Source organism: Sarcophilus harrisii, chromosome 4 (genome assembly GCF_902635505.1).
Source record: "Sarcophilus harrisii chromosome 4, mSarHar1.11, whole genome shotgun sequence".
Classification (NCBI taxonomy): Eukaryota; Metazoa; Chordata; class Mammalia; order Dasyuromorphia; family Dasyuridae; genus Sarcophilus; species Sarcophilus harrisii.
The window spans coordinates 59,320,481-59,343,523 of record NC_045429.1 but is presented as its reverse complement, the minus strand read 5'-3'; the positions used below and the strand labels follow the sequence as shown (position 1 = coordinate 59,343,523).

At 35.2% G+C, this 23,043-nt stretch overlaps 1 protein-coding gene across 7 annotated transcripts in view; it reads right to left on the bottom strand.

Annotated features, from left to right (window-relative positions):
• Positions 1 to 2,445: 2,445 nt before the first annotated feature.
• The window catches only part of PRRC2C (proline rich coiled-coil 2C), an 84,323-nt gene continuing 63,725 nt past the window's right edge, over positions 2,446 to 23,043 (bottom strand). For 2 of the 7 annotated variants that reach the window (XM_031936876.1, XM_031936878.1), the window contains exons 24-35: positions 21,002 to 21,103; positions 16,545 to 16,746; positions 15,418 to 15,621; positions 14,166 to 14,278; positions 13,463 to 13,599; positions 11,764 to 11,998; positions 10,016 to 10,138; positions 8,214 to 8,432; positions 7,654 to 7,757; positions 6,713 to 6,839; positions 5,692 to 5,928; positions 2,446 to 3,968 (exon numbers count right to left, since the gene is read on the bottom strand). In XM_031936876.1, the coding sequence (XP_031792736.1) occupies positions 3,711 to 3,968; positions 5,692 to 5,928; positions 6,713 to 6,839; positions 7,654 to 7,757; positions 8,214 to 8,432; positions 10,016 to 10,138; positions 11,764 to 11,998; positions 13,463 to 13,599; positions 14,166 to 14,278; positions 15,418 to 15,621; positions 16,545 to 16,746; positions 21,002 to 21,103 (2,061 nt within the window). In that variant the 3' untranslated portion in view covers positions 2,446 to 3,710. The remainder of the gene's footprint in view (positions 3,969 to 5,691; positions 5,929 to 6,712; positions 6,840 to 7,653; positions 7,758 to 8,213; positions 8,433 to 10,015; positions 10,139 to 11,763; positions 11,999 to 13,462; positions 13,600 to 14,165; positions 14,279 to 15,417; positions 15,622 to 16,544; positions 16,747 to 21,001; positions 21,104 to 23,043) is intronic. The other 5 variants (XM_031936877.1, XM_031936880.1, XM_031936879.1 and 2 more) reach the window with 5 other exon arrangements.

The following is a 23,043-nucleotide window of genomic DNA, read 5'->3' as shown; positions in this document are numbered from 1 at the left end:
AAGCTCTTTGAAGGCAGACAGTTTAATTTTTGTCCATTGCTAGTATCTAGCATAGTAATAGAGGGCAATAAATATTCTTGATATAGTTCAGGATGCTCAACAATTGTAACTTGTTTGTGCAAAACACCATTTGAACCCAGGTCTTTCTGGTGCCAAAGCCAGCTTCCCTCCCCCCCCCACTATTAGATTCCTCCATAAAATGGAACATATATTTGAAAAACACAAAACACTTTGCTTTGTTTTAGTTGATTCTAACAATTGGTACAGCACAATTAGAGTAACCGTGGCTGGCCAACTGGACAATGTGCAAACTCATAAATTTAGATATGAATTAAGTCACTAAGATTAAGCTAATCTGCCCCAACACCAATTTCATATATATAATAATATAGTTGGTATATTACATATCTGCAGACAACAGGGGAAGGCTACAAAACTGGCTAAGATTTCTCTCATAGGTATCTTTCTTAAAGCTTATAGGATTCATTCTCCTTTGAAAGATTAACTTTAAGAAAGCATTGTTCAAGTGCATGGCAGGGGATTAAAACTTTAAAAAAAAAAAAAAAAAACCCTTAAGTTCTGACTTGCAAGGCATTATCATACCCCTAGGAGAGCAAGTCAGAGGCAGCTAGGTAGTGCAGCAAGCAAAGTGCACAACCTGGCATCCCAAGACCTATCTCCTACATAACCTCCGTCTGCCTCATTTCCCACAACATAAAATGAGGATAACAGCACCTATCGCACAGAAGTGTTGAGAGGTCACCCAAGACATTTGTAAAGCATTTATCACAGTGCCTGGTACAGAGTAGGTGCTCAATAAATGCTTGTTCCTTTTCCCAAAAGCAGCATTTAAACTGCCTTTACAAGGACTCTACAACTAAATGAATGTGAAGAGTTGAGGTAGGTACTTAGAGGACACCCAATAGGCAGATTAATAGGATTTAGAGCTAACACACATACATCTTCTATTTTTAACCTACCAATTATTTCTAGAAATAGAAATTTCATCCTGGGCCAAGTTAAAAGAATTTTTTTTTTAAAACAAATTAAAATACTGATTCAGTAATGAGACAGTATTCTGATTTCATACTTGATACAACATGATGTCTTTCTGGGGCCAAGATATAGGTTAGAATGTCTTTCCCTCACTCAATTCCAATTCAGAAGCCATTTATGTTAAAACATGTACCTTATTCAGAAATATTTCAAATGAAGGACATTCCTCTTGAATTCTTCTGAACAGAGTAAGTACTTAAGAAAAGCTTGATAACAGTTAAAAGCCTATTCCTCACATTAACCAAAGGCAAGAAGTCAGGAGGAGCCCAAGTTCTGGCTTAGCCCTTTAGGGTTGTGACCCCAGGCACATCACTATGTATGTCTGCATGCATTTGTTTCTCTCTCTTTTTTTGGTTGAAAATAAGTATCCAGAGAAGTCTTTAGGATCTAACTGAATTTATGTACATTCCTCCGACAAATATAAAACTCTTTAAAAATCCAAGCACTTCAGACTTCTGTGTTTCTAACTGCTATCTCCAGGGGAAGATGTCTTCCCCAACTTTACTCGACTGAAAAGTCAACATATTGCCTCAAACAAAGCACAATTAAACTAAGATTAGGTCTCACAAAATCCTTAGTATTTTGATCCAAGAGCATATTATTTTATTACATCTTCATCAAGCTTTGACCACAATATTCCAAGCAGCTACCACATTAGGATGTGTCCTCCCTTAAGTTTTCTTTTAGATTGTTTTGCCTTGTATGCTTTGTGGAGTCAATTATTGTTTTAAAAAAAAAAAAAAGAAAAAAAAAAAGTCTGCACGGATCCCAACCCACTCAACTCCTTGCAGTTCTTTGCTCAGAGCAGGTGCTTCATGAAAATTCTCTTCTCCTGGTTCACATCTTGAGTTGTCATTGCTCTTATGTGACATGCCATTCGTAGGGCTCTTATAGGAAAGGATTAGAAAGCTACATGATATATTATTTAGAGAATATTTTATTAGTTTCTGTAATCAAACCCATGTAAATAAGACCTTACATATTTAATACAGTGTGTTACCCCTGTACAAATGGAAAAAAAATTAAGTTTAACGTTTCTAGACCAATATGGCTGTTAATTTCTGTACAATGCCAACTCAACACAGTACAAGTGGGATACTTTTCCAAAGTTGACATCACAGCTAAAGTTTCCAAAAATTCAAATTATATATATATATATATTTATATAAAAAGATAACCAATAGCAATTTGCTAGGCATCAATAGCAGCAACAGCCTTTCCAGGTTCTGCAGTCATTGAACAAAATTTATACACATTAGACTTTCAGCTCACTGTTTCCAAAACAAAAACAAAACAAACCCCCTGAAAACATCTCCCTCCCCCCACAAAGAAGTTTTTTTTTTTTTTTTATTTTTTAAAAATCCCAGAAAAACAGCATTCTGTTACTGATGTGGTACCTGGAGCCTTTTATTAGCTTCTCAATCATCATCTGGAAAAAACAAAAGTCTATCTAGAATAACATCATTAAAAACAGCTCTGGTATAGCACGGTCACTACTACGTATCATAAGCAGGTACAGGATATTTTACATTCACAGAAGTATAATACAGTACTGTCCTACAGCTATAATACTAGAAGATACAATTAAAAAGGCATTATTTGACTTGATTCTACTTTTCCAGCACAGAGTGGGCAGGAAGGGTAGTGTGACACAGCTCTGATACAGAAATGTATCTCCTTAGATAGGATTTCCATTAACTAGCCGCACAGATCTAAGTGCTTGTTGCTCTACATGACTATTAGCTGAAAACCGTTTAGAAAACCACTGGCTTCATAAAAAGATGGCTGAGCAGAGGCAAGAAGGACTTGTTTGACTTATTAATGCAACAAGCCTGCCATGTCGGGGAATGGATGCTTTCAGGAAGGAAGAGGATGCCAAGTAGCACTTCACACTTTAGGCCACAATCTAAATACAGCATCATTTCAAACAGAAGCAGTAGCCAAACGCTGGCCATTTAGGGGGAAAAAAAAAACTTTTTTAAAGGATGCTGACATGACTATGCATCCATCTGTTTACAGGTCAAGGGAAGGGAGAGATCAGTTACTGTCCTTTGATTGTGTTCATTTAACTCAGCTTCCATGTCATAACAACAGCAAGCTGCCATAATACAAAATAAGGCTATTTCTGTCCAGCACCATCCATCTGCAGCTCTTATGCAAGGAGCCTAGAAAAAACGGAAATAGCAGCCAAAGAACATAAAAAAGCAATAAGAAACCATCTCTGCTCAGGAGCTGGAAACACACTGACTACTGTCACATTCTGACTGCTGTGCTAGCTTGTCTTCATGCTTCTGCTATGGCAGGGAACCGTGAAGATTCTGCATTAGATGTACATAGGCCTGTTTGCTCATACATGGGCATCTCCATCCTGACTATAAAAAGGCACCCCTCCCAGTGCAGACCGACTTCTGGTGGGGCTACACAGAGCAGCTGCTGGTCTACAGAGCCTCAAGCTTTCCCTGGTATTGCAGCTGTCTGTGCGACACTGTCAATAGCTTATGTCCCTGTGCATCCTCCTGAGCCCTGATAGGAGAATGTCCCCCTCTCCCTTCCCCCAGCTTTGGAATCCTGCCGGCATTAGCTGAACTCGTTTTCCCCCCTCCCCCCCTCCCCAACCCTCCCCCCTTCCCAGACCCAGCTATAAATCACAGCCTTTAGGATTTGGTTTCTTCTGTTTTGATCGCCTGGGGTTTGATTGGTCCGGTTCTAACAGGTTTGGCTGCTGTGGTGGGTGTAGGGGGAGGCTTGTCCTCTACTCTGTCCTGACAAACTCCAGGGGGGTCAGTCAGAGTTTCAGGAGTTTTGTTTGAATCACTGTCCACTTTCTGTGCCTTGCCTCCTATCTGTTTGCTCTGCTGTTGTTCGGAGAAGAACCGTTGCGTGGACTGAAGAACCTCTGCTCTTTGCTTTGCCTTAAAAAAGGAGAAACAACTAGGCTGAAAAGGTAGCAACACCGTAAAAGCTGTCAATCAGACAGACAAAAATCTATGATCAAGTATAACCAATCACCCGGACCTAGAGTGCCAAGCGCCAAATTGCGGTATCCTGCCTAAAAGCGCTCTTTGGAAAGATAACATGGGACTTTCATATCTTAAAAAGAACTGGATTAAAAAATTAAAACTCAAAAGGGTCTAGTTATCAGTAACCCAACTACAAAGAAGCACTGATAATGTAGCCTTAGCAATTAACATCTAAAATCAAGCATCTTGATGCTGAGCCCTTTTCCCACCACACTAAACATAAATGAGAAAAGCATTCAGAAATTGGTATTTAAGCATTAAATATTAATAACTCCTGCCACTAAGCTGACAATAACTTAATGGTAATTTAATCTCATTGGCATTGCAGCCCAAAAAACATACTTACGTTAATCCACAAATGACACCAATAAACCACATATAGGTTGATTTTATATATATCCTAAAACCCGCCACATCTAAGTTAAAAAAAAAAAACAAAAACAAACAAACAAAAAAAAAAACACCTACCATCCAAGGTCCTGAAAACAATCTGCACAAAATTTGCACAAGAAATTGTGCACATTAATTCTAATGTTTATTAGAAGGAAATGATAGGAACTGAGTAGGTAGCTAGAAGCAGAAATTAATCATGAGAAAGACTTTATGCTCATGCTCAAATTTTGGAAATTTTTATCCATATTATTTTTTAACAATAAGCTGGCCTTAAATAAAAGGTATGTGATTCAAATCAGAGCTATTTTTGCTTTGTAAGTGGCTTCTAATGTACTTTTTGCAGAAAAATGATAGATGACAAACCTTTAAGAAAACTTAAAATTACAATTCCTAGAAAATGACTTATAATATAACAAATCTTCATCAAAGGAAAACATCACATGGATGATTTTATTTCCTTTAAGAAAAAAAAAAAGTTAGCATCTCTCATGTCAGACTGCCTAGGGGGAAGAAATGATAGGATTTCACAAGATCCCTAAAGCCAAGTCTAAGGACAAAAGAGATAACAGACATGATTCTGTTTTCCTGTAGAGATAGCAGACTAATACCATATTTATTACAACCCTAAATTGTCCCCACACAGACTCCTAGGGATTGTTCTATTAAGAAATCTTGTCTTTTCATAACAGATTTCATCTGGAAGGATCCCAAAGTGCTTTCCAAGCTCTCTTTACCTAAAAATAACTTAACCCTATTATAAGACATTAGGTGTGTATGTGTGTGAGTGAACAGATAATAGTTTAATATAGAAAACCTGTTTCCCTCTGAAGGGAAGGGAGAAAATTAATCAGGCAGAATATTTTATCCAAATGGAATTTTGACAGAATAGTAATGATATCATTAATTACTGGGGAATAAAGGGATACTTTAGTAACCCCTGTATAGTTTTCTGTTCTCTGTTCAAAAGATATAGCTGCGCCTCAAGGTTAAACTCAGATCTCCCTCAATTTATTTCATTAGCAATTTACTTGGCCACAGGGTAAAAATGCTGGTTTGCTGCCAATTGCAATGGAAGAAAAAAAGGGGGAGGAAAAAGCAGCTAGTTTGGGGTAAATGTGCTAAGACAACAAATGCCTGGATTTGTGTTAAGGGTCCCAAGGCATCTTAAGACATGGTTCAAGAGACACAATCTTGCCCTATCAGCTGTTAACACTGTACTAACCTTCATGTCTTGTTCAGCCTTCAACGCAGCCTGGGCCTGATTACCTCTGACTCCAGATAGTGATCCACAAGGACCCCTGGCCACATGTGGCAAACGAGGGTGGCTCATGAGGCCTGTGGTCATCGGAGGAGGCATCTGACTGGCCAGTGCCATTGGTGGCCTCTGAACAGGCGCTGAGAAGGTGTTAGTATGTGGGGCTCTTACCAATGGAGGGACCAGGTTAGGCTGAGAGAGGATCTGAGTGGAAAAAAACAAAACATAACACATTGAACTGTTAAAAAAAAAATTGCCAACTAGATCACCAGTTGGCTTATCCCAGAATAAATCTAGTTAAGTGCCCACTGAGCCACTGAAAGGAAATGGGTGGGCTGAAGCGTTCCGTTAACAGGGGCCAAGATGAAGTATGTCATGCCTGAAGAGTATAGGCCAGAAAATGTGATCCAAGGTCAAGCTATGGTACTTCCCTGGACTCTATCATTTCAGCTGCAAATTCTGAAGAGGGGAAAAAATAGTGATGCCATTATGAATGAGGACATCTTTAGTAAAGAGAGATGTGCAGCATACACGTAATTGGAATGCAATATGAAAGTAAGGAGCCATGCATCCTCTCTCAGAAGTCAATCTACTTGGGGAGAATTTATTTAACTTTGGTTTGTCCTAGCTAAGATGGTTATACTATGGGACAACCGAGGTGTAGATATAAATATCTTCAGGTGGAAACCTGTAAACCTTGGAAAATCCCAAGCACTGGGACCCTTCTTTTTCAACTTATCCCAAGGCAACATAGAGGACTGAAAAGTACTTTCAGAGCTGTGTGGGGAATCTCAAGGACTTGGCTCTCCTGGCTGCTTTTAACCCTTCCTTTTGTCAATAATAATATGATCTAAACTGGCATTTACATAAAAGGTCACTGTTAAGAGAAGGAACTATTGCCTTGGGTTTCCCAATCTGTTAACACAAAGTAGGGGTTAGCAAAAGTCTGAGAATGTGGAAGGAAAAATTCTTGTCTGTGTCTGCCCACCTGGGGTGCAAACTGTGCAGGAAATGGCTGGGTCATTCTCACAGTTGCAGCTGCAGATTGGAACTGCTTCTGGTAGACGATGCTGTTCATTTTGCTGGACTGGCTGTTGGGACTTGTAGAACTGGCCCTTAGAAAAAAGCCACCAACAATTAGTCAACATCTGCCCTGGGCAATAACTGATCTATGTAACATTTTTTAGGTTCACAACTGCCCTGGAAGGCAGGCAGTATATGGTTGCCATTTTAGAGATAATGAAAATGAAGTTCAGAAGAGTTAAAGCAACTCACCAAGGACCATGCAGATAATAAAACACAGCTGATTATTTGTAGTTTTCTGAGTCACTGTGTCCATCTGTATTATAAGTTCTATCCCCTACCCTAGTTCGTATTAAATTGACTTTAAAACCAAGTAAATCATTCAAGATTTTGTGGCCAACATTTTTACTTAGTGGTAACACGAGTTACATGAAATTAATAGAATTTTTACTGGCGTCTTGTATCATTTATTTTTAAATATAGTTGTTTTTATCATGAACCATTAAGTTAATTCCTTCAAACAAAGAGATGAGTTCAATTAAGAACAATTAAGACAACTATGTCTACATATAAGCAATATTCTACATCTACAATACCAACTTCTGCAATGAAGGGAGGGACATTTTTCTAAAGTCTTCTCCAAAGTTAAGAGTTGGTCTTTACAATTATATAGTAATGAACTTATTTTTAAATAAATGAATTCAGGAAAAATCCCAAGTAGGATGGAATGAGTGTCATAGACATTGTTATAATCTCAAATATTTTCCTATAGACACATATCTTTAATACAATGTAATGCATTGTATTACAAATTAATAATGAATACAAAATACTAGATAGTAATTAAACATTGAGGGGGTAGAGGGAATAATTAGGTTTGATAAGCAAGTTAAAATTCTCATTTACCGGAAAGGACTGGATGTTGGTGTAGTACTTCTACCACCAATTGGAGGAGTACCTGGCTTTACATCAATGCCACTTCCAAAGGCTTTTAGATCCATTTCTGACATCTGAATAAGACAATAATAAAACTACTTTTAACATTTAGAAAATCCAAGATACACATGTAATGTTTATTTAAGTCCTATTGTAGGAAAAGAGACTGAGAGCTGGAAAGATATTACAGGCTACTTAAGTCTAAGTTATTCATTTTAAAAGAACTCAGACCAAGCAATGAAGTGACCTGTACATCACACTGATAGCCCCTTAAATCCCTCTCCCCCCCCAAAAAAAATCCCTCTTTCTATCTAGCCAAGGTTCCTTAGAGTTCTAAAATTCTATGAATCTTTATTGAATAGGTTAATCTATCTAAAAGTAAGAAAGGGATAACAAACAAAACTTCTATAAGATGGTTTCATATACCAGAATTATAAGCACAGATCAATACCTATTAAAGCCCATCCAAATCCAATGCTGCACCCATTCCTGTATTCATCCATTCATCAACATGTTCTCTTCACACTTACCTTTCCAGTAGCTGCAATCATGCTATGTTGAGTTCCTGCAGGAATTAATCCTCTGAAAGGCTGGTTTACTTGTGTAGGTCTACTCAGGCCTTGGCCCTGGGCCTGTGGTGGAGTATGTTGTAATGGGGGTTGTAATGTCTGAGGTAAAGCAATTAAAGGTTGCCCAGTAGATCCGAAGTTAGGCAAGGAAAGCTGTGAAGCCGGCAAAGGTACAGTTACCTGGGAGAGAAGAGAGAAACAAGAAAAGAGACAACTCATCAATATGCTTACACATTTTATATAATATATATCTATATACTTCCCTAACTACACCCTTAATTCACATAACTATCTACACAATAACTGGTGACTAGATTTCAAATAAATGCAGTTAATGGATTAAAAAATTAGATTTCTTCTGAGTTCAACAGTTGAGGAAATCATAAACAGATGACACAGGCTTCCCAGGTCTTTATTTCCTCATGTTACTTTTGAAAGTCAATGAACTGGCTACATTTGATATTAAGGTGCCAGCCTGTTGGTAATATCTGCAAGCTGCTTCAAGTTCCTCAAATGCAAGAAATTTCATAGCACCATGAATGCAATGAACTGTATATTGTGCGCTTGCCCCATCTCTATGAATAATCTAAAGAACCCAAGAACAAGTTACTGAGAATACAAGTTTATGTAAAGGAAAGGAAAAGCCAGAAGTTGAGCCATTCACAATGATTACAGGGTGAAAGCAAATGTCAAAAGGAAAATTATTTTCAGGAACAAAATAAGATATAATTAATAATACAGAGATCTAAATAAGCAATAACTCATTACAAGGCTTCAATTTTACAATACAAGGATTTCTGAATAGGCATTTCATCGCAACTCTGTAAAATCATTAAAATGTAATAAAACATCATCAATAACAATGACAATTGTCAATTTCTCTTTCATTTTCAAGGGATTGAAAACCTTTGTTTCTAAAGAGTTTATTTGTGAGGAGCAAAAAGAGTATTCATGAACAATATTATCCTCTAATTGCTGCTGTTCAATTTATTTCAGTCATGCCTCTTTGTGACCCCATTTTGAGATTTTGTAGCAAAGATACTGCCATTTCAGGGTAAAGTGACTTGCCTAGGGTTTCAGAGTTGGGAAGTATCTGAGGTTGGGTTTGAACTCAGGAAAGACACTTCTTGACTTCAGACTTCTTGGTGCTCTATCCTTTGCATCAACCTAGCTAACCCATCCTCTAAATAGGAAGCTAATATACATAAACAATGCCAGGGAACTGCAGTTTCAAGAAATATTTTGATTTCAATGTGTTCATTTTATTTATTTTTAAAAAAGTACATCGGAGCCAGAACATACGCCACCATTATTCTCTCCATAAATTTGATTTTTTTGGCATTCCGTTCTGATGTTAAAACATCAAGTACTTGCTCGTGTACTTCATCTTATGTTTGCTCAAACCCATGAGACACAATTGTAACATACTACATTACCCTCCCAATCTCTACTCTCCAACCTTGTCCTGGTCCTAAGATGTTTGTTATGTTTAATGGATGGGACAATGATTGGAACTGTGATTTCATTACTATAGGAAAAGTCCTCAATAAGGAAACTGTCTCTGCTCCTGCAGGCCAGTGTCTTCTCAGCCAGAGCATTTGAGAGCTGCCTAAAACTGAGAAGAGATTTGAACAACCCATGTCTTCCTGCTCCATGGCAAACTTCCCACTCACACTATATCATGCTCTAGTATTTTAATCTTATTTTTTTAATACATAAAATTAAAAGAAAAAATAAATAAAAAGAAGATTGAGGAAATTTACCATGCCATAGTTTACCTGCTGGAGAGCACTGGGTGACTGAGCAGTATTATAGAAACTGCTCTGACCAGGCTGTTGTACTTGTCCAGAATAAAGATTGGAAGCCTGGGTGAGACTTGCTCTAGCCTACAAAGGAGAGTTTTAATAAATTAGGGAAGAAAACTGTAAAAATGTAGTGCAAAGCCCTGAAACCTAGAATATTTTTAAGTTAAAAATGCTCTGAGTTGGGGCAGCTAGGTGGCACAGTGGATAGAGCACCAGCACTGAAGTCAGGAGAACCTGAGTTCAAATCTGGTCTCAGACACTTAACACTTCCTGGCTATGTGACCCTGGGAAAGTCACTTAACCCCAAATGCCTCAGGGGAAAAACAAAAACAAAAACAAAAACAAAAAAACCTTGAGTTTGCCCAAGTGATTTGCTGCCATTGTGTCTGTTTCATCAGGTCACCCCATCATTCTAGATCCCTTCATTTATCTTTAATCTTTCCTTGTTAATTGACTGTTTCCTCTTTCATACAAACATATCCCTTTCTCCCCCAACTTAAAAAAACCAAAAAACCCTCACTTGATCTGTTTATCCTCACTAGTTATACTCTACCCTCCATGGCTGAACTCCTTTTAAGAGTCACCTACAATTAATACTTCACACTTTGCTCTCCTCTTACCCTCTTCTCACTTCTCTGCAGTCTAGCTTCCAACCTCCTCATTCAACTGAAAACTGCTCTCTAAAGTTACCCATGACCTCTGAATTACCCAACCTAAAGGACTTTTTTCTTAATTCTTGTTCTTCTTGACCTTTTCATAGCCTCTGAAACTTCTAATCACCCTCTTCACCTTTATATTCTTTTCTTTAGGTATTTTAAATAAATTATTTCTTGGCTCTTTTCCTGTCTGTCTCAACACTTCACAATCTCATTCATCCAGGTAATAACCAGTATCATGGATGTTCCACCAAAGCTTTGTCCCATGTCACTATCTAAGACATCCTTCCAATCACCCAAGCTCACCACTTAGGCACCAACCTTGATTCCACAATACTTTCTCATCCCTCCTATCTGGATTTTTTACTAAGAATTGCAACTACTACCTTTCCCTTTCTCTTCTTTATGCTACCACTAGCCTGGTACAGGCCCTTATCACCTCATGCTTAGGCTACTGTAACAGCTTTCAGGTTGATTTTATGACCTCATGTCTCTTTCATTTCAGATCTTCTCAAAAAACTTGTCTGACCATGTCAGTACCCCTGACTATCCATCAACTCCAATGGCTCCCAATTACCTCCTAGATCAAATATAAAACCAGTCTCTCTTTTAAAGTCCTTTGAGATTTGATCCCTTCCTACCATTCCAGTCTTTTTACATCTTTCTCATCCTCCATTACCCAGTGAATCTGGTATTCTTAATGATCCTACAGAAAGACAGTCGATTTTCTAAATCTAAGCATTCTCATTAGCCTTACAATATACATGGAATTCTCTCTCCCTTTCCGTCCCACCCCCAGTCCCAAGTAAAATTCTACCTTCTACAAGATTCCCCCTTAATGTGTCTTCTTTCTGTTGATTATTATCACGAACATATCTTGCTTATAAATTTTTACTTGTGTCTGCTTCCCATTAAGATTGTGAGTTCCTTAAGAGACTCTCTTCCTTTTGTATTCCCAGTGCATAGAACAATGCCTGACATACAGTAGATACTTTAAAATGCCTTACTTGACCCTCAATGTTTAAGTGATGACACTGACCATTCTCTTACCTGAAGCAGATGTGTATCAATCAATTGGGAACCTCCCAGCCCTGATGCTTGGCCTAGCTGATGTTCATACAATATAGGAATGGGTTGAGCATTAGAAGTCTGTTGAAAGGCAATGCCTGATTGGGCTTTGGCAAGTTCCTGATGTTGTACCGCTGGAAAATTATGTAATGTTGTGCCAGAAAGAACCACCGGTGATGGCTGGGACAGACTGCTCTGCATAAAGGCTTGCTGAGATCTATAACATTATGTGAGAGAATATTTAAATTAGTATTATTTTTTCTTTTTAACCCGAAGAGATTACTATTTCAACTGACTGCCACAGTGATGCAAAATGAGGGAAAGGCGAAAGACATGGAAAACATCTAAGTTAAATACAAGACAAAAAAAAAGCAAAGATCTAAATTTAACACTGTAAAATGAATCTAGTTCCTGGGATAAGCTATGAGAAGAGGAAAGAAGACTAAAAGACCAAACTTAGCTGCAGTAGAGTTACAGAACTAAAACATTTTATTTGCTTTAACTATTGATTTAGGGAAAAAAAACCCACAAAAATCCAAAACCAAGTAACTCTGTCCTTTAACTTAAATGCCAGTTACATTTAATTCAACAAAAGTTACGGAGGGAGTAAGGAAGTCTGTGACCTGAAAAGAAATGAGAAAACAATTGCCCAATACCAGATAAAAATGGAATCCAAAAATTTTTGAAAATAATAATCATCTTCAAAGCCCCCCCCCCCCCAAAGTTACAACGCAATCCCTGGGTTTATTCAAGATAATAATCCATATAATAATAAATGGAAGACAATAAATCAGGGTAACACCCAAGCCCAAAATAGGAAATACAAAATTATCACTATTGTTCTGGGTTTAATATTTATTCTTAGGTATTATTCTTAAAAATCTTTATATTTTTATGTAACAATCCAGTAAGGCAGAAAGAACAAAAGACATCACCATTTTCCTTTTCACTTGAGGAGCATGTTGTTTTGCTCTCCCCTATTTTCCATTTTATTTATAGCTACAAACTGTGTTTTGAAGGGAATTTTTTTTTTTTAAATTTGCATCTCCAACCATCAAGGATAAAGCCTTATGTATAATAGATATTGCTTAAATTACAGCTGAATTGAATTATATTAAGAAAAAAATTTACTCAAAACAACATACTCATGAACTACATTTACAATAAGTACATTGTCTAAGTTATGACCCTGAAATGTCAGACTGAGAAATTTAAGCATATTATCAATAATGACAATACTGATGGAAATATTTAACCAAATTATTAAAAGTTGATAATATTAATATAAATAGGATTCTTATCAAGTTTTCTAATTTTTGTGGCACCTGACATAATGGTATAATTTTTATTTTAATTCCCATATAGACTACATAGTCTACATATAAATCTTCTAGAAAACCAAAGTCTATGTAATCCATTAAGTGCTCAGACTAATAACTGAGAGAAGAGGAGGCATTGCATACTGACTTGGGGAGTTATGCTATTTTGATTCAAATCTTGGCACTGACAATGACACTTGCATTGCCTATTTCACAGAGTTGTTTTAAGGACAACATTTTGTAAACTAAAAACACTCCTGAAATGTGAATTAACCAAGTCTATTAGTTCTATTATTTGTCACTGACAGGAAGTGAAGAGACTAATGTTTAACATTTTAAAAGTCATTTTAAAACAGATTTACCTATATGGTTGCAGGGGAGAATTAAATAATTCCTGAGCTTGTGAAACAGCAGGTCCTGCCCCCAAACTCAACTGGGCTTGATGTTGTCCTTGCAGAGGTGCATAGATAGGAATTGGAATCTGTTGAACTGAAGTGGGCTACAATAAAACAGAAATACTTATCATGTATGCACATACCACACAAACATCATAGAAATATGAATAGGAAAGCAAATCTTTCATGAAATGAGAAATTAGCTTGGTTAAAAAAGAACAAATAAGAAAAAAATGATATATATCAATAAACAAATGTCTAGTAAATACCAAAATTTACAAATACCAATTTAAATCTAGAATCAAACTTTAAAAAGAAAACAGTTCAAAATTAGATTAAAACTTGAACTTCAACTAACCGGTTTTTTCCCCTGAACTTTCTGAGTGTACCTTCACAAAGCCTGTGAGGTGAATAGGTAAGCAATATATAATAAACAACTGATGGATTCAATGTTAAGGTTTTGTTTTTGTTTTTTAAATATATCTGCACTGAGGGGTTAACTGGCAGCCAGTTCAAGGACTATGCCAATATCCACAAAATGTTAAAAAAGACTATAATTAATGAGAAAAACAATAGATATTACCTAGCTAAATAGTATTAGTTACCAAGTACAGAATAAATAATAAAGTAAAACAAGTGTACGTGTCTCTCAAAATGTATTACAAATTACCTGAGAAAGTCCCGGTTGAAATCCTTGTTGCTGAGCCAAGGATGCTGGAGCTAAGCGTGCATGCTGGGTGTTGAATAAGTGACTTGTGTCCATATAAAAAGCTGGGATCTGTGCTGCAGGTCCCCAGGAAAATTAAGATAATTAGTTTAAAAAAATTTCCCCCAACATTGTTTCAAAACTTTTATAAAATTTTCATATTAAAAAAAAAAAAAAAAAAAAAAAGATCTCACATGCTTCTTGGTTCTATGTCTCATTTTATTATTAACAGAACTGAGACAGAGAAAAGTAAATCTGCTGATCACAAAGCCATGAGAGACTCAGGACCACTAGATTTCAGTTTCAATGATTCCCAGCTTAATTTTCATTTCATTGAACCATACCATTTAATAATCAAAAAGCTATCTCAAGTTCTTAAAGTAATTAAACAATCAACAAGCATTTATTAAATAACTACTATATGAAAACACTATTTTTGTTGTCAGGGATAGAAAAATACAAATAGAATTACTAGTTTTTTGGAAGTTAATTCAAAATACAAAATAAGGAAAACAATTTATAAATTCATTTTTTGTTATGAAATGCAAAGGCACAACTCAAAAAGTTTTCTGAATCTGCAATTACTCCTTTTAGGACAAAAATCAATCTATAAAGCATTTATCAGACACCACCTATGTAGTAGACACAGTAGCTGGCACCAAAGACTCAAAAATTAAAAAAAAAAAAACAAAAAAACAAAAACTAGTAGCTATTAACATAGGATAACATGATATCCTTAATAATATGGTCATTATAGAGATCTTTGGAAATTTTTTAATCTTCGAAGAATTAGATTTTCAATTCTGTTGTATTGCAAAATGTTTTGCTTTGTTTTTGTGCAAGGCAACTGAGGTTAAGTGATTTGCCCAGGGTCACACAGTTAGTAAACGTTAAGTATCTGAGGCTGGATTTGAACTCAGATTCTACTGACTTCAGGACCAGCACTGTAACCATTGTGCTATATAGCTGCCCCTGTATTGTAAAATGATATAACTATGTACTGAGAAATGATACTTGTGATCATTTTTTGTGGTCTATTAAAAAGATACCAAAAGTCAGCCTAATTCATTTGTTACTAAGTACTATTGTCTGTTTAATCCCCTTTCTTCCGCACATATGTGCTAGGACTTGATGTTTGATAAAATAAGTCTTCTTAGAATGGAAATGATTATTTTAGAAACTTTTACAGATTAAATTCAATCCTATAAAATATTACCTGCTGCAGACTGAGATACATAAACTTGTGGGCTTTGTTGCTGCTGGGCAATAAGGGAAGGCATGCAGCTCAGCTGAGAGAAATGACTGGCAGAAGGCAGGCTGCTGGTCTGTAGCTGTTGAGGTTTCACTTTACAGATATTGGGGGGGTCTGAGGTGGTTGTAGATTTAGTACTCAAAGAAGAGGTAGTATATGTACCAGCTCCTAAGACAGGGAGGAAAAGGAAAACAAGAATTAAGGATACATTTTATAACAATTCTCAGTAAAACACAAACTTTGGAGAAAGCATAAAAACAAAATTATCCAGTAACTGATTAAGATGAATGTTTTTTCACCTAATTCTTCACATGGATCAACTAAAGGAAATGGAAGACAATACTTTTGAATGAACTTGAAAGATTTAGTAAAACACAAGACACAAGAAAAAAAACTTCTAGATAGTGATTGATCTTCAAGAATTGGCAATTCTTGAAGGAATCGCCATTTTCATCTCTGTCTCTGAAATAAACACTTTAAATATAAGAGGGAAACTATCCCATGAATATCATAATTATAGAATTAAGTGCCTTTTGAATGAATGGTATCATAAAACTTCAAGTTTTAAAGGTGACAGAAAATTAACATAGTTAATTCTAAATTCAATAATTGAGAGGAACATGGGAATGTCTCCTGTAGTTTAAAGGGTCTATATGAGATCCCTTTACCTCAGACTTGTGAGAGTTCTAGTTATTTTAACTTATCCTTGATGACTGAATCGCATGGTTCAGATATGCTTAGGCTAGATGTTCAAGTGAGATCTAAAGTACAAGTCTTACATGGCTGTCATTTATTGTAATCAGTCTATGATAAGATAACCATGACAGAAAAATTAGTAATCTTGGGAATATACAAGCTTCTAAAATTTTCATTAAAATCTACAACTCACAGAAAGAAGAGACAAAAAATTCAAACACACCATGTAGTTACTATGCCATAACTATCTTAGATCTTTAGGAGTAGCCTCTGTCTCTACTATTAAAAAAAAAAAAAAAAAAGAAAGAAAGAAAAAAGAAAAAAAAAAAAAATCAAAAAAAAAAATAATAATAATAAAATAATAAAATAAAACAAAACCTGAAAGTATCTTCTACCTGATAATGAAGTTGTAGGAGTGACGGATGCAACAGGAATAGGAGGCATTGATGCACTTGAGAAAGAGTTGTAATTACCAGTGCTTGGCACACTGACACTATTGCTACCTCCACTTGCAATAGGAGCTGCTGTGGAAGTTGCTGGTGACCCTTTTTCTCTCACATTTGGTGAGTTTTCCCATGCCTTGCGTGCAGACTCCATCTATAATTAAAAAGTACAATTTTATTAATATTCTAGAATGTAAAGGTTCATTAAAATAATGAAAAACATATACAGTTTATGCAAGTCTATAAAACCTTCATTATCTTTATTGCCTCCCTTTGTTTCTCATTCTCTTGTAAAGAGAATCTGCTCTGAACCCAGTAGGCCTTTGGAAAGAGTTTTGTGATCTGCTTTGAAAAGCAGCAGGAGACCTATTTACAAATAATCACAGGTTTTTAAATATCTAGGAAGGAAATATGATAAAAAAAAACTTTCCTCCACTGGATTCTATAAGTCAACCTCCCCATAAAAATTACAAAATATTCCCTGGTTGCACTCTCATTGTCATTAGATAGTGTGGCTAAGTTAGCAACTGGACTTAAATGTTCCTAATGGCCTGAAACCCAGGAACCAAGGAGATCTAATACATGCTATTAAAGGTAAAACAATTCTATTTTAATTGGAAATGGATTGAAGCAAAAAGCCAAATGACACCACAATTAATTAATTCCCAGTGGACACAATTCTAAGAGTGATCACATATTTTCCCCATCTCTTAAAAAGATGTTTTGCAAGCTAGTTTGATATAGCAGAAAAATTACTTAATTAGAGCTGACTTGGGCTCACAATTTAATATATGTGGTAGGGAAGAAACTATTTAGCCTGTCTAAACCAGTCTTATGTATAAAATGGGACCAACACTCGTCATGCCTACATCACAAGGTTGTTAAGAAGAGCAAATAAGATAACAGGACAGTGTTTTGTAACATTGAGTCCCTAAGAAGATATAATCTATTATGATGGCTGCCAGGGATTTGGGTACAAAAAGGCTAGCCATTTAATAGGCAATGCTGAAATCAATGCAAAATCTTACTTCAATTAAAACAAGTGCCATTCTTCTCCCTATCCTAGAAATTATCTCTAAATGGGATTTAGCTTTTTATTTGTTTTAGTACAAGGTGATTTAACTGTCTGGTACATAGAACTTTAAGATCTATAAATCTGTATTTATTGAGAAAGTATTCACTCCTAAAAAAACCTGAAAGAAATTACTTAGTGTTTTATTAATCTTGTATATAATAAATATGAACTAACTGCATTTAGTCAAAATGAGTGGAACTGAAAAGTCATTTGAACAATAGTTAAGGAACTAAAGCAAGTAATATACTCACAATGACTGAACTGATCTCTGGAATGTCTTTATACCAGATGTAAACAATATTATACAGACTAGTTATTGAAACTCTGAAACTTGGAATTAAAGCATCAAAAATAATCACTACACACAGAATGATAAGCAAAGATTATGGACATGGTGAAAACTTCAGGATAATCCTTGACTTCAACTGATATTTTACTTAATATTAAATTTCTTTTGGCTTAAAGTAGAAAGAAAGCACACTAAAGCAAAAGTAGGAAAGCAAGGTTATTTCTGAAAAACAGATTCAGTTATAACAATGAATTTAACAAATGCAAAAATAAATGTGAAGATAGACATTTTAGTGGAAGTCATCAAAAATTCTAAAGGAAGAGGAAAGAAGATGCAGATTTGAGTTACCAACTCAAGAACTGTGACAATAAAACAACAGATCTGAGACAAGACTGAAAGGTTTAAAAAAAAAAATCTATGGAGTTATAAAATACAATATAATAGTCTCACATTCCTTAAGAGAAATTGCTATGAGGGTTACAGGACCAGTACAAATATGTTCAGAGAAGAAGGAAACAAAGTCTAAGAACCTCTACTTGAAGACTGCTAGGAACTTTCAGCCAGTAACTTCTAGATATACATTTATATACATAAAAAGTTCATTTTCTTTTAAAAGTATTTTTATTGATATCTTTTTCCCCTATCACCTAAAGTTCCTACTAAAAGGAAGAGAATATATGATTCCATATAATAAAAAGGAAAACATGAGTAAAACTGATATATAAATATATATAAATTCTGACAATTGACATGCAATGTCTCACATTGTATGCATTATAAAAGGATGTGTGGGGTATGTCTTTATTTCTCCTCGGGGACTCTGCTTATTCTTTATAATTTTCAACGTTCACTTTTGATGTGTGTATGTGTGTGTGTGTGTGTGTGTCTATTATTCTTTTCATTAATGCTGTTTTGTCAATGTGTTTACTTCACACTCTTATTTCATATAGATTTTCTTGTACTTTTCTGTATTTACTTCTTACAGCACAGTAATATTTCTTTACACTCATGGACCCACATTTGTTTAGCTATTCTCTAAGCAATGGAACTATACTTTGTTTCCTAAGCTTTGCTATCACAGAAAAAAAAGCTGATATAAAATTTTTATTCAAGATTAGACTTTCTTTTCTTCAATGACCTGCTTGGGTTTCTAAAATCCCAGTAATGGTGTAATCTCAGGATCAAAAAGTATGAACATATTAGCGTGTGAACTTGATTTGAATAATTCCAAATTGCTTTACTAAACCATGGTACTGATTTACAATTCTTCCAACAATGTACTGGTGTGCCTGTCTCATCCTCCACTCCCCCATATTTTGCCATCTTTTCCAGTTTGCTGTGTGCCAGGAAAAAAGATGTAAAGTTAATTTAGTTTGCACCTCTATTTTTAGCTAATTTGTAACACTCTTTTATATGCTTAATAGTTTAGAATTCTCCTGAGAACTCTGCTTATATCTCCTGATCACTTATTTATTATTGAGGAATAACTTTTTGTGCTTAATCAGAAAATTGATACAAAGGATTTTTCTCATTTAATTGATTTCTTATGTGCATTAATTTTTTATACATAAAATTTCCCAATTTTATGTAATCAGTTACTTGTTTGGGGTTAAGAATACTTCGGCTATCCAGAGCCAGGTTTCTGATTTAACTTTTTATGGTACAATTTTAAATATCAAAATTACGCAACCATTTAGAACGTATTATGGAATATGAAGGTGTCGGTCCATGCCCAATTTCATTCACATTGTTCACCACTTTTCCCAGTAACTTTAATCAAAAGGGTAATCTTTCTTAGCTTATTGAATACAGGGTTACTGAGTTGCATTGCCTCCGATTCTTTCTTGCCTAATCTGTTCCACTGCTATCCCTGTATGTGAAGACCAACACGAGATGACTTTGATGATTCCCGAGTTATAATGTAGCTTTAGGTCTGAAAGTGCTTTTATTCCCTTCTCATCCTATGTTTTTTCAGTATATACATATTTTATTAAACCAAATGAATTTTGCTATTTTATCAAATTCTGTAAACTATCCTTTGGATAATTTGGCATAATATTAAAATTGCAAATTAATTTTGGTAGTATTAAGATTTATTAAATAGTACCATTTCTTTCTAGCAAAGCAGTCTATTATTCAGGATATACACTATGTCTACACAGAGCATTCTTAACTGTGGCTTTTCCTCAAAGTAAAATAAAGACCAAAAGATTAATTGTCAACTATCAATGACATAAGGGAGCATTAATATACTATAGTTTCTTGAAGATTTAAAAACAATATTCAGAAGACAACATGAAAAAAGTCCAGTGTTTCATTCCTTGTTTGCTTCTTTCATGTAAATTGATCCTAAGTTAAGAATCTGTTGTTTTTAATGTCCTCTCATTAATTTAACCATTTAAAAGCATTAACAAACCATACTGCCAACAAGTTTTTAGCCTAATTCATAAGACTATCACTTTAACAAACAAGGTTTGATAAAATAAGCACAAATTTACTAGCATCATCGCTATTTATTACACTCTCCAGGCTGAGTATTCTTATTCAAAGAATAAAACAGAACCAAGTAGCAAAAACTCAAACTATATGCTATTGTAAAAAAAAAAAAAAAAAAAAACAAAAAAAGAGCAACTTTCTTTTTTTTTATGCAATGCACACTAATGATAACACCACAGAAAGACGGCTAGTAATGAGTCCCCTTATAGCTAGTCATCTGAATAAATCACCAAGGAATACTATTCACTTTTGTTGCATATACCTAAATGAATCCTACTAAAGAATTTTTCAAAAATAACCTATCTCAATCTACATATGGCACAAATGGAGTCCTTCAGTACTGAATCTAAAACCCAACTCAGAAAATAACAACAACTGGCAATGGAAATGAGAATAACTGAAGCACGAATCTTCTCCCCCTGTTCTTTCTTCTGCTTTATTACTATTTTTATAGCAAAAAAGGGTTCTAAATGCACCAAAAGAATCAGCATCAACTTCCTTCCCCCTGCATGCAAGAAATAAGGACCCTTAGATGGACAGTGTACATACCTTAAAGGTGAGGTTGAAAGTAGTGGGAGGAGCTGGACTTAGGCTGGAGCTCTGTTGTAAAGTCTCCCTCTTAGGGAGGGGAAGGGTGTTGGGCAAGGGCACCTGAAAAGGCAGGCAACATACATCACAATCTAACTAAGTCTACCATAAAAGCCCCATTAAAGAAAAAAGCTCAAGTGGTTCTTTTCTTAGGGCCTGACCATAAAAGATCACTGTGTAATATTACATATCCATAGGTATTCTACACAACTCTAGATAGCTTGATGGAAGACTAAGTCCTATCTGCCTTTTAAAAAATAAACTCAATGGTGAAGTTAACCCCAAATAGATACCATATTCACTAAAAAACAAAAACAAAACAAACAAAAAAATCACACCCCCAATTCATGTCCTAGCTATGGATTTTTTACACATGAGTACACACGCCCAAAATTGTGGATCAGAAACAGTAAAAATTTAATTCTAGCTATGTCTTTGCAGACAATTTTCTTATAATTACTTTCAAAAAGTAGTTTCATTTGCTGGAAACATATATGCATTAATACTGTGAAAACAGAAGAAACAAATTTTAGTACAAGTGAAACTCACAAGATCACCCCACGTTCTTTCTACCATTTTGTTGGAGTAGAAATTGAGTTCACTGCCAGAAATTAATTACATTTACCATCAGAATGGGCTAGAGATACAAGAATTGATATTCAAATTTTCCTTTATATTCTGTGGGAAAAAAAACAGACTCCATAAAGAGCATAAGGAAATGACACTTACACCTTTGCCGTCCTTTTCCTTTTCTAAGCTCTTTTGTATTGCTTTTGGTGGACAATTTGGGAATTAGGGTAGACTGATGGAGATGATATTTAAAAAATCATGAAAGAGTTATGATACCATATTTCCAAACCATTGGAACTAAAATATCAATATAGGACCATACAGGAAGATAAATAATTTTACCAAACAAAATCCTCTGCCCATAACATTCAAAATATCATGTGTATTCTTTCATATTAACTAATATGAAACCCTCATGATCATCTAACACTACAAAAATTAATGCCAAAATTCTGACTTCCAAAAAAATGCAATCTTTACTTTTGAAGATTCATTCTAACTACAAATAAAAATAGAACCAAAAAGCAGTAACACTAGTGGACCAATAAAAACCTAGTATTAAAAATCTCAAAGTTTCCACAAAAAACTCATCCCAATACTACTTTGTAATTTTCAAAAAACCTTAATAAAATCCCTGAAGTCAATATACAACCTGCCATATTATTTCAACCTGGTTACCATTGACAATACTCCCAAATACCTGAGAGCTTGCTATACTCACACAGAATTTGGAACCTATATTAGCACATAAGTTTAATAAGCAACCCTACTTTCTGAGTTTCAACTCCCAATTGGCAGCAATATAGACAGACATCATTAAAATAGGAAGCCTTAGTAGGTTCTACCATCCATAGTCTCAACATTTCACAAACTTTCTCATTTTTCTAGAGGAAGGTTTAACATAAAGCTCCATAAAAATACAAATATAGCTTAAAAACATTGCATATCTGAATACAAAAGGCACCAAAATTAAATAATTTTGCTGGTCTGGTTCAAATTACTTGGAGCCAATTTAAACTTATAAGTAATCCTCTATGATGTCTATTTTCTAATAATTTAATTTATTCATTCATCAGTTTCAGGAACACAACCCCCCAGTGTGGGGGTTGATTCAAAGGCGCAATAGAAATGGAATCTAGAGGATTTCATCAAAGTTCAAATGTCACCCCTTTCTCTAACCCTCAAAATTTGTGTTGGTCAATGAAACATTTTCCTCACTGATAAGCCAATAGAATCCCTAAGGCAGAGGAAGAAGCTCTAATCTTAGCACTGCCACACACACAAAAATGTGATTTTACAACAAATACTGTATTCTCACAACTCTACATTTACTGTCAAAAGTCACTCAAATTCCCTGACATTCCAATGACTCCACAATTTGACCCAACCTTCTTTATGTCTACATTAGGTAAGTGAGCCTCTATAGACCTAAG